The 12758-nt window shown below is 35.7% G+C and overlaps 1 protein-coding gene across 1 annotated transcript in view; it reads left to right on the top strand.

Annotated features, from left to right (window-relative positions):
- The window catches only part of dok6.L (docking protein 6 L homeolog), a 153262-nt gene that overhangs the window by 102809 nt on the left and 37695 nt on the right, over window positions 1-12758 (top strand). Inside the window, exon 4 of the mRNA XM_041566352.1 lies at window positions 4025-4144. Within this exon, the coding sequence (XP_041422286.1) occupies window positions 4025-4144 (120 nt within the window). The remainder of the gene's footprint in view (window positions 1-4024; window positions 4145-12758) is intronic.

Here is a 12758-nt window from a genome sequence, read left to right as displayed (position 1 = left end):
GGTTCACACTGCGGCCTGTTTCAAATATTTTAAGCCTTTCTCCTGAGTCTAAAGAACATCTTCTTCTAAAGCTTCCCAGTAAAAAATATTTAAACCTGTACACCTGTTACACTTGCTCTGCCCCAGAAATGCTCACATTTTACTTTTGTATGTGTGATTCATTGCAATATAAACATTTCCTATTTTTTTACAGCAAAAGTAACAAATCATTGACTTGTAACGTGTAATTACTGTATATCCATGTGAAAGAGAACATGGTGAGGTATAAAGCTGGGCATTTTTTTTATCTCTTGCCACTATGTTCTTGATAAATTTACTGATGCCTATGTAGGGCATAGCTGCCATATTTTTCTTTCTCTTCTAAGCCTTTCTTTGTATGATAAATATTGCTGCCGCTTAGTAAATATTTTTCCTTCTAGACAAGGAAAAGTGTTTTTGATTAGGATATTTTTTATTCCTTTATTCGTTTGGTTTCTTTAACAATGAAACGGTAATTGAAGAGCACAATGTATATATCTTACATATTATACATAGATATATGTACGTTTCTGTAAATGATGTGATACATATGTATATACCTTAGGGGGCCCATTCACTTAGCTCGAGTGAAGGAATAGAGGAAAAATACTTCGAATTTCGAAGTGTTTTTTTGGCTACTTCGACCATCGAATGGGCTACTTCGACCTTCGACTATGAATCGAACTAAAAATCGTTCGACTATTCAACCATTCAATAGTCGAAGTACTGTCTCTTTAAAAAAAACTTCGACCCCCTAGTTCGCCACCTAAAACCTGCCGAGGCCAATGTTAGCCTATGGGGAAGGTCCCCAAAGGCTTCCTATCAATTTTCTGATCGAAGGATAATCCTTCGATTGATGGATTAAAAATCGTTCGATTCGAAGGATTTGATCGAACGAATTGCGCTAAATCCTTCGACTTCGATATTCAAAGTCGAAGGATTTTAATTCGGCAGTCGAATATCGAGGGTTAATTAACCCTCGATATTCGACCCTAGGTAAATTGCCCCTTAATGTTGCAATGAAAATGACTGCAGTATCACTAAATCTATTTGCACAGATTGATTATTAGCTTCATGTTCTCTTTGATTTTTGATTAAAAAATAAAATGTGTCTCTCCAGAGATTCTCACAAGCTTGTCAGGTTATTAACCCGCTAACAGAATTTCTCCTTTGTTCCAGAAACAGCTACTGTTTTTTCTCTAAAAATTTGACATTTATGAATATATGAAGTATAAAAACCACAAAAAAACCCTAATACAAAACTTCGGCAAATAAAAGCAGTTGAGGTCCAATAGAATTCAATAGGAGCTGCACTGAGCATATTGGACTTTTTTTTATCAATTCAGACTTTTAGTGGTTTTCTGATTTTTTTTTTATAGTAATTGCCTGGTTTTCAAGGTTTTCGTATTTGTAAGGCACACTGTTCAGCATCTTTTGTTTGTGTTTTTATATTTGGATCTTTTAATAAATTACACGGCATTCAAGGTTTTAGAGAAAATAGGGGGAATGTGATAAAAGTCGGTAAGCAAAAACTATTCGCAATGCAAAAAGTTATGCCTTTGCACAAACAAATATTCATTTGTGAGAATTTAGTATAGCTTTTGCGAACCAAGAAACTGTTTAGCAACCTCTTCCGACAGCAGAAGAAAGTTTATGAATTTTATAGTTTGCGCCAATGCGCAGTGAATGTAATAAAACTTGTACTGAAAAAGTTGTTTGCTTCAAAAGATCACGACACCTTCAAGCGCTTCTAAAAAATACACAATTGAAAAGTGCAATTAACATTCGCAATGCAATAACAGTTTAAGGAAGAACATTTCTTTGTGATATGTTTTTATTCTTATTGGTGCAAATAGTTTTTCTCTTTGCGACTTTAATTACATTTTATTACATTTTCCCAAATGAGTTTATTCATGGTTTCAAAAACCATGGGTGCTAATACAGCTGTCCAGTCACCCCAGTAAGGCACTCATGACGTAAGGGTGATTTATGGGAACTTAAATGTACTAAATGTTACTGTAAATTTATTGAAATGTACAGTAACACATTTTAAGAAGATTAGGCCACCCATTTCTTGTGGGCAAGGCATACCATATATTCCAAAACTATATAGGTAAATATGCTAATTCAAATATATTTTGCAATTAAGTAATTTTTATATTTTGGTAATATCTGTTTCATTCTTCACAAAACCAACATGGCCAGTATTCTACTAGTCTCTTTTTCTCTGAGCAAGTATACCCCTCTGGAAAGGGTTTGGAAGATCAAAATTTTGTAATATTGTTTTGTAGGTTGAAAAAGGCATACATTGATCAAAGTACAACTTTTTGTCTAAATGAAATCAACTAGTTAAACATATTCACACAATCTGCCATGTTTCATTCCCACTTTTAGATGACTAGTTTAAGAATCAGTACATTTATGTTCTTAGTATAGCTGCCTGTACAAATTTTGACTAGATTAAACAAATGGCCCATTTCAAATATGACTTAGAAAAGGACAACATTTTGAACAACGGACAGAGACGACACTGAATCCTTTCCCCTGATTTCATTGCCTAATTGTTTTAATAGGAACTAAAATTAATACTGCATGACAATTCCATTATCATTACCATTTTTGTCAAATAGCTGTCATTATATTATATTTTAAAGTCAATGCAAGGGCATCATGATTGATTTATTTATAGATCTATGCACCTTTTTAGGCATGATACAAGGGTTTTAACTATAAACAAACTGTATAGGACTATACAGGTATAGGATCCATTATCCAGAAGCCTGTTATCCAGAAAGCTCTGAATTACGGAATGGCCATCTCCCATAGACTTCATTATAATGAAATAATCCAAATTTTAAACATGATTTTTCTCTGTAAAATAAATCAGTACCTAGTACTTGGTCAAAATTAAGATATAAATAATCCTTGGAAGCAAAACCAGCTTTTGGGGTTCATTTAATATTTACACGATTTTATAGTAGACTTAAGGTATGAAGATCCAAATCACGGAAAGGACCGTTAACCGGAAAACCCCAGGTCACTGTGGATAACAGTTTCAATCCTGTACTAATAATTGTATTTATTCATTTAGTCTTTAGTCTTCCATTTTTATTTGAGCTACATTAGAAATATATATATATATATATATATATATATATATATATATATATATATATATATATATATATATATATATATATATATATATGTTAAATTTTTTACATTATATACATCTTCTTAAATTTTCTGAAATTTCAGTTATGCAGTGCATAAAGTACCATAGCTGAAGAGTATTTCTGCAAACTTATTTCAATTTTGCAGAGGATCACATAAAAAGGAAAGAGGTCAGCTTTATAGCAAGCAAAGGGCACGGTCTTAATATGCCTATAATAACCCTATATTTTTATAAATACTTTGAATGTAACACAGTTTTATAAAATAACACATACTGTACATAATAATAATAATAATAATAATGCTGTAGAAACAGTTAGACATTTAGAAGTTCTAATGCTACATAGTTCATTTCATGTATATCTGATAACCAGCTATATAGAAATGGAACTCAAAAATGTCACTGCATTCTAATCTAATAATCTAGTCAAGTGAGGTTTTTACTATGAACTAGGAGTGATCATGCTGCTCTTTTTAAGGTGAATATTTTATACTTGACAGTGTAACTTTGGCAAATTATAAAATGAGCTTCTTTATAGTATTAGCAAAAGTACAGATTCCTAGGGTGACTGAAGAAAGTTCTGATCTTAAATCAGATAAATTTCAATGAAACGTCTTTAAAATAATACAAACATGAGCAAATAAACACATACAATATATACAGTAGTAGCATAACCATGACACTGCCCCCAAATGTTTGGAATATTCATATACTGTATATTGTTATGTGTTCAGATTCTTCTTGTCTTTAAACTATGTCCATTTGGAATTGTCATGTTCTGATCCTGTATTTGTGATAGTATAACTATTGATTGCATTGTATCATTTACAGAGCTGGAAGCAGAGGATTGGTGCAAATTCCTCTGTGTGGAATGTTTAGGAACAAGAATTAATGATATAAGCCTTGGTGAACCTGACCTCCTTGCTGCTGGAGTACAGCGGGAGCAAAATGGTGAGTTGTTTATCTTAATGTTTAGCATTAACATGACAAATATGATACCTGTGTTCATCACGTTGATACCTGTGTTCAACATGAATAAAATCATTGCCTTCTTTGATAAGTTGAGCAGATACCTAGACCGTCGGGTAACAGTGGATGTCATTTTTTTGCTGAATCAATTGATACAGTACTGCACAGAAGGTTACTGAGTAAATTAAAGAAAAATTACCTGGAACAATTAATTTGTCCTTGAATAAAGAAATAACTGAAGAATTGATTATAGAGAGTACTGATGACTTGAACATTTCCTAGTTGGGCCAGTTTTACTAGGAGAGCACTTTAGAGATGTGTCCTAGACCGACTCTTAAATGGCAGCCCAAATAAATGCAATTGAAAAAAACAGCAAGAATGCTGGGTTTGGTGGGTCCTCTTAACTTAGTAAGATTTAAGTGATGTCAGCAAGAGGTATTGACTCAAGTGATTGAAGTATAGTATGTATAAATGCCTTTACTCTTTATAAATAGCTTCAGTATGAGCATTGCCTTGGTTACCTAACCATTTGAAGGATATAGATAAGACAGAAAGTATGCAGAGGCATGCAACTAAACTGATATTGGAGTTGAACAATAAAGTTATGTGAAAGTTTGCTTTTGTTTGCAAGGTGACTCAGTAACACTTTACAAACACATCATCATGGGACATTGTAAACAAATACTGGTGATGGTGTGATGGCAGGTTGCTTTAATGCTTTTAAAAAGCATTTGGATACCTTCTTCAATAACATGATATAAATATATATATATATATATATATATATATATATATATATATAAATATATATATATATATATCCTTTGTAAAAAAACGTTGTCTTTTTATTACATAGTATCAGGATCCAACGTTTCGGTCCTCATTTGGACCTTTTTCAAGGGTGACCAAAACATTGGACCCTAATACTATGTAATAAAAAGACAACGTTTTTTTTACATAGGGTGTGCCGGTTTGAAGATATTTGGTGTATACTGTACATGTTATAACCAAGCAGCCCTACTCTTAAAGACATATTGAGCCTTGGAGTGCAGATACTCACCTGGTTGATATATATATATATATATATATATATATATATATATATATATATATATATATATATATATATATATATATATATATATATATATATATATATATATATATATATAATTGTTTTCCCTTTTAATAATTATGTTTGATTAAAAAAAAAAACATTAAACTGTCCTAATGCAAAATCTGCAAGAGTTCTGGAGGTTCTTTGCCTCTTCAAGCTTCTTCTGCTCCTAGATACAGTAAAGATTCAAACTGTATATACATGTCTTTTTAAAACCTTTTTAAGGCCAATACAGTATGTATTGTAACATACTGTAACTTTCTTGCATCAACCAGTTATCGCTCCTTTAAGAGCAACTTACCAGAACACTATATTGGGGTTTTTTTTTCAGGAATTCTGACAGAGAACCAATGAGTTGCACTATATTACATTCAAACAAGGGTTTCAAGTTCAAGATTCAGAAACAGATCATTACATTTTTAGGCCAAAAATCTCTCCCTGGCAGCAAGGATGGCATTGGGGGTTGGTTACTGCAAATGCTAGTTTAAATTTTGACAACACTTTACTGATTTCTAACTGAATAGTTATGTGTCACGTAATTACAGAATAGGTTGCCAGTCGAAATAAACACTGAAGTTTGACTGTATTATATGCATGCTCTTCGCCTCCTTCATGCCACACTGCAGTCTTCATAAATCTATAAAGAAATTTGCTCCAAGTTATTATTCTTAGCTAAAGGGGGATTGATGAGAAAGCCTCAGGGGCTAGGTTTGCTGTTGTTTAGAACCTTTGCAAAAATACAATTGTCCAAGGATTTTAGGAGAGGATTAGGATTTCTCTAGTGTGATAATCTGTTCAAAATGTTAAATATAAAGTTTGCTTCAAAAGTAAATGAAACAAATAAAATAAACTTGTGAATGGGCTATCAATAAAAAATGCATGTGGCCAACCTCCTTGTCAGGTAATGTGTCAGGTATCACCGTGAGTCTGAAGGTATTAGCCTCCCCCATGCTTCCCACTGAGCTGTGCCCTGGAGATGAGACAGGGCGATCCCATCTAAGGACAGTGACGTAACTAGAGGGGGGCGGGACCTGGCACGGGACGCGCTGCCGGGCCCCCCGCCCCCCTCCGTACACCCGGAACCGCCCAGGAATCGTGGCGCGTGAGCTGCCGGGGGGGCCCTGAGAGGGTGCGGGCCCTGGCCCAATCGCACCCCCTGCTCCCCCGGTAGTTACGCCACTGTCTAAAGGTGGCCATACACGGCCGATAAAAGCTGCCGACAGACCGTGTCGGCAGCTTATTGGCCCGTGTATGGGGCCCGCCGACGGGCTTCACCGATCGAGATCTGTCCGAAAGTCGGCCAGATCTCGATCGGATGGGACAAAAAATCCCGTCGGATTGCAGCCGCATCTATTCGTTGATGCGGTCCCTCGATCCGACCACCTATTGCTATTCGTTAGGATCCGATCGTTGGGCCCTAGGGCCCACAATCGGATCAGCCCGATATTGCCCACCTCAAGGTGGGCATATTGGGGAGAGATCCGCTCGTTTGATGACATCGCCAAACCAGCGGATCTCTCAGTGTATGGGCACCTTAAGGAATAGCAGGAGTACCGGTGAGCTCACGGAATAATAAACAGTCTATGGATTTAGGACTCAGCACTTAACTGCAGACGAAAAAGATGGAGTCAGGAACAGACCGGACAGACTGGGTCATACACAGGAGGTTTCAGGAATCAAGTGACAATCCAGGGGAAATCAAGAGGAATAGTTAGGAGCAAGCCTAAGTCATAATCAGAAGTTTCTCATAAGTCAAATACGCTTAGGGGCAGATTTACTAAGCTTGAGTGAAGAATTTGAATGAAAAAAAATTGAATTTCGATCGTTTTTTTTGGGTACTTCGACCATTGAATTGGTTGAATTTGATTGAATCGAAAGATTCAAACGATTCAAAGTAAAAATCGTTCGACTATTCGACCGTTCAATAGTCGAAGTACTGTCTCTTTAAAAAATACTTCGACTTCATACTTCGCCACTTTAAACCTACCGAGGTTCAATGTTAGCCTATGGGGACCTTCCCCAGCACTAAGTTCTAAGTTTTTTGTGGTTGAATAAAAATCCTTCGATCGAGCGCTTAAAATCATTCGAATCATTCAATTCGAACGATTTTATAGAATTAGAGCGTTTTTTAACCCTCGAAATTCGACCCTTGATAAATCTGCCCCTTAGTGTCAGTAAAGACGATTACAGTACCTCGCATTGAACCTAGGCCTGAGCGTCTCTAACCAGAGAGCACCTGTGTATGTCAGATCGTGCACATGCGTCAGAACGTGCGGGTGCATCAGAACACGCGCGTGCATCAAATCTAACACACCCACCAGAAACCAAAGCGGGCAACGATACGCGCCGGATACTGCGCGTGTAAAGGAACACGCTGCCTGACATAATGGCTGATTAGGCAAGGCTAAGACTGCAGGCCGAACCAGTAGGGACAGAAATCTGGGGAAAATAAAGCATATGGGAATTAAATACTGTTCCTAACATCTCTACATTTGTATTAATTAATTTAATTATGGTACATTGGCCCTTTAATAGCCTTCAGGTATTTCAATATTTCCTGTAGTGTCTGTTGATGAACTGCTAATTAAATTACTATTAGGCTACTTAATTAATTAAGGTTTATCCATGCTCACTGTGCTGCATTTTCAATAGAGTTTACATAGGTCCTCTCAGAGCTTAACACATTACATTTTTCTTACTTTCTCTTAAACGATAAACAAAAGCGAATCATTTCTTATCTCAATTTATTGCTGTACCCAACTCGTATTTTAGCGAAGGCATACTTCTATTCAATGTATACCACTTATGTTCAGAAATATATTTACATCATCACATCCTCTATTGCTTTCATTTTCTGGATGGACAAAATGAGAGATCTGCACTGCACCAAAAACCCTGCCACCTCATTGGGTGACAATAAGGCCACAGACAGTTATAATGCTTGAACCAAAATATCCTGTGCATTTATTGCTAGCAAACATACAGTACAACACAAATCTACCTTAACCGTTGCATACAAATTAATCGATAAACATTTCGAATGTGTCATACCATTTTGTTATGCTAATGTTAAAAAACAAGTCTTTCACCTCTTTTGGGGGACTGGTTTGTTCTAACACCAGGTGCACAGGATTGCCCTCTGTCAAAAGAGACACCTGTGAAAAATTCAGTAAAGGAGGCAGAAGGAAGATATCAGCAATTACATGAAAATGCATAGAACACAAGTACCTTTAATAAATGGAATCTTTCACACAACTGACTGTTGCTAATTTAGTGGCCCCACAAATCCACTTTTGGTCATAAATAACCCCTATTTCTGTCCTAAAAGATCTGATTTGATAGCAGGTTGAGTGTAACAATGATGCTTTGATATAAGTTTATTATTATCACAAGCTATGGGGAGCGCAACAAATGGTGGTCTACAAAGTGGGCCCAATGCTAAAAGTCTGCAAACTGACTTAAGGTGGCCATACACGGAGAGATCCGCTCGTTTGGCGATGTTGCCAAACGAGCGGATCTCTCTCCAATTTGCCCACCTTGAGGTGGGCAATATTGGGCTGATTCGATCGTGGGCCCTAGGGCCCAACGATCGGATCCTAACAAACAGCAACGGGCAGTCAGATCGCGGGACCGCATCAACGAACAGGTGCGGCCATGATCCGACGGGATTTTTAGTCCCATCCGATCGAGATCTGGCTCGAGGAAGCCGTCGGGGGCCCCCATACAAGGGCCAATAAGCTGCCGACTTTGTCTGCCGGCAGCTTTTATCGGCCCGTGTATGGCCACATTTAGTCACAAATGCTTCAGCTATGGGAGCTATTCAAGCACACCATGCGTCAAAGAAAAACAGAAAAGTTTTACACATATGTATTCTGCACTCTACTGCAATTAAATTTATATTTTATTGTTCCATTAAGCCAAAAGATGAAAGGACACCAATAATAGATTTTTATAGTCAGGTTTCTCCTGCTTTATCTTGCTTATAATGAAAGGTGGAATGTATTGAACATTAATTATTGCAGCCAAGCTGTTACACAACAATGTATTAACTATACGCTGAGAGCTGTTTTATTTCTTCTTCATCTATTCTGTGTTAGCGCAACCTTGATAGAAGTGATGCCCAGATAGAAATAAATGTTGAATCGTATCAGATGCAGAAGCTAGGTACAATAAAGGGAGTGGAAGAGTGTTCATTGTGAGATACAAAACAATAAAATATATGGATCATGAAATAACCTTTCTCACTGAAAATGCAGCTGCCTCTTTCTCTCCCAGGCTTTTATTTCTACATTAAGGAGCACTTCAGTAATCTCTAAAATTATTTCTAATGAGTTCATATTATTTATGTTTTGGACTCACTACAATAGTATCTAATTCAGCCTTGGCACTTAAAAGACTGACTATTAGCTGCTCCTTCCTTTTGTGTCTGTAGGTTACTTGTACATTTAAGAGTAAAAGGCTCTACTAGGCAGGAACTTCTATTCCTTGGTGTCACTAAAAGGGGTTTCTTAAAATGAACTTTTAGTACTTTTAGTAATTAATTACTGTAGCAACAAGGGAGGAATTTTGAAGTCCATATAGAAGAAGACGTAGAGGGCCCTTAAAAGAAAAAAAGAAAAAAGTATATTGACAATAAAAGTCAGGTCTCCTAGTCAATCTGTTCTTTGCTTAATGACCAACCAGATAACATCAGCTAACAAGTTGTGTTTTGGAAAGAGGCAGAGCACGAAGGCATATATACCTAAAATAAGTAATGAAGAACAATTGAAAAATGGTAATTATCTGAAAAACTCAAAGAGGTTTTAGAGATAATCCTTATTTTTTTACATTCATACTTTTTCTATTCATATCTTTTAATAACTTTCATGACATTGTGATTTTAGAGAAATAGAGTTTAATTATGGTTTCAAAAAGCTCTAATACCATTAAAATTTGACCTTTAATAAATGGGCCTGGTCAATATAAAGACGAACTTTCCAGTTATTACTTAGCTCGTACATGTATGGATATATTTCTTAGTTGCCTTCTTTTTTACCTGCCATTCTAACTAGCTTAAAAAATACTATGAAGAAGCTAAACAGAGCAAGTTAGTTCAATATGTTCAGTTCAACTAAAAGCTATTGAAAATCTGGGCCAATATCATTCCATTTAACATAAGCAGTCTTCCAAACTCAGCTCCTATTTGTTATTGAGCTGAAATGGACCCAGCACCACTAAGCCTTGATCAAATCAATTTTACTACAGGGCTTCAATTGTCCTTTAATTCACTCATCCTTATCCTAGAATAAATTAATTGCACAGTCTACTGTTGTCTAATATTTCCTTTTTTAAACCTGCACCCAACACATTCAGTCTGATGCCCTGATAATGTTTTTTTCAGGCTGTTTCCTCTTCTACACATATAACTTTCCACTTCCTCACATTAACGACCTCACACTCATTTACTTTAATACAAAGTTTCTTTTTCATTTGTATTTATTCAGCAGTCCTGTCATCGCAGTGAATGATATAACCAATGACAACCCTAAAGCAATTGTGCTTTCATATTCATCCCCCACTAGTATTGATTATTCTGTCTGCCATTGCAAAATATTTCCCCAGAGTCTGCTTTATAATCATCATTTTGCAGATTTGGAATGTAATTAAATTTAAGACCGGCAAGTATTGGACTCTTTTATCCTCCTGTAGCATCAGTCTTTACAATCACATTTCAATTGATGGAAAGTGAAATGCTTTATGAAATCGTACATTCTTAATATGTTACTAACATCTTCCCATCAGCTAACTCAGGAGTTTTTATCTTTAACTGGTTTTGATAAGTAGCATTTTGCATATTCTCTTATGAAATCCTGCTGCTTTGTGGAGAACTACTGTATATGTATTTTAAATTAATTGATACATATCAATTTTATATAAGTATTTATTATATAAAGTGGTAAGATACAGACTAGCACATTTACAGTGTGCAAAGTACAGTTTTCAGACTCATATTATATATATATATATATATACACGCAGAGGACCTTCTACTTTAATTGTGTGCGATGCATCAAAATTAAGACTATAGGGCATTCACTTTTTCTTGAATTGAAGTTGGCCATCTTGTAGTACCTATTGATGCAACCAGCTATGGGAATCCTGAATTACCCCAAGATCTAGGGTTCCCCAGTATCAATAAGCACACTTGGGGGCAGATTTATCAAGGGTCGGAGTGAAAATTTTAATTCTGAATTTTCACTTTTTTTATGGCCAAAACGGTCAAATACGACTAGGGAATTGTAAAATTCAAATAAAATGTTTATCATACACTGGCCCTTTAAGAACTTGACTATTCGCTACCTAAAACCTGCCGAACTGCTGTTTTAGTCAATGGAAGATGTGCTGGGATCAATTTGGAGTTGTTTGCAGCCTTCCTGACTTTCAAGTTTTTTCAGAGAAAAAACTCTAATCAAGTTTTTAAAACCTGAATCGAATTTGTTTCGAATTCTATTCGAATTTTCAGATCGATCCTATTCATCCCAGTTTTGAAAATTGGATTTTTCTAATAAATTTCAATTGGTCGAATTTCGAGTTCATGGAAGTTTATGGGAGTTTTTAAAAACTCACATGAACTCGAAATTTGACCTTTGATAAATGTACCCATTGCTGTCTTTGTCAGAAGAGGCAGTACATATGCATATGAGTTTATTAGCAGTGTAGGCACACTACATGTTTCAGGCATAACCTTTTATAAAGTGTCTTTTTTAGGTTATGCCCCAAACATGTAGAGGGTTATTTATCAAGGTCCGAATTTATCTCAATATCGGCTAATACAAATTCCGATCTAAGTTGCTCAGGTTTTTAATGCTTATTTATTATTTTATTTTCCCAAAAATTACCTTTGTGGGAAAAGCTCAGATTTTCAAAATTTTTTCGTGAATTTCCCCCGAAAACTTTTTTGGAGTTTTCACCCGAAAGCTCCGAAAACATTGTGAAATTTGCCCGAAACCCCCGAAACCCCCGACACAACCAAATATCAATGGGACTGTTCCCATTCACTTTTATGCAACCTCGACATGTTTGAAAAGCCGTGTTTTTATATTCTGGCTTTTTAGCCCTCGGGGTTTAATAAATTCCGAAAAATTTTAAAAGCCTATTTTAACGCAAAAATTTTTTTTTTTCAGTATTCAGAGTTTAGTAAATAACCCCCATAGTGTGCCTACACTGTTAATAAACACATTGCAGTTTGCACTAATGAACTTTTGAATCTGAATCATATTTTTTATTATTATATAGTAGATATGCATTGACACCCAGAAATCTATACAGCAATGTAAGCTTTTACCCAAATATCTTTAATCTTTAATCTTTTATAATACACATTATTGAAACAAGTACAACCTTGTGTTCAATAAACCGCAGCCACACTAGAGGTGGCATTGGTAAATAGGTCTTTATAATTTAGTTCCCTACATATGCCAGACGCTAATAGAACTTGTC

The sequence above is a fragment of the Xenopus laevis genome, chromosome 6L, assembly GCF_017654675.1.
Source record: "Xenopus laevis strain J_2021 chromosome 6L, Xenopus_laevis_v10.1, whole genome shotgun sequence".
In the NCBI taxonomy this organism is placed as follows: domain Eukaryota; kingdom Metazoa; phylum Chordata; class Amphibia; order Anura; family Pipidae; genus Xenopus; species Xenopus laevis.
Note: the sequence above shows the minus strand (reverse complement) of the source record. Positions and strands in the feature narration are given on the sequence as shown.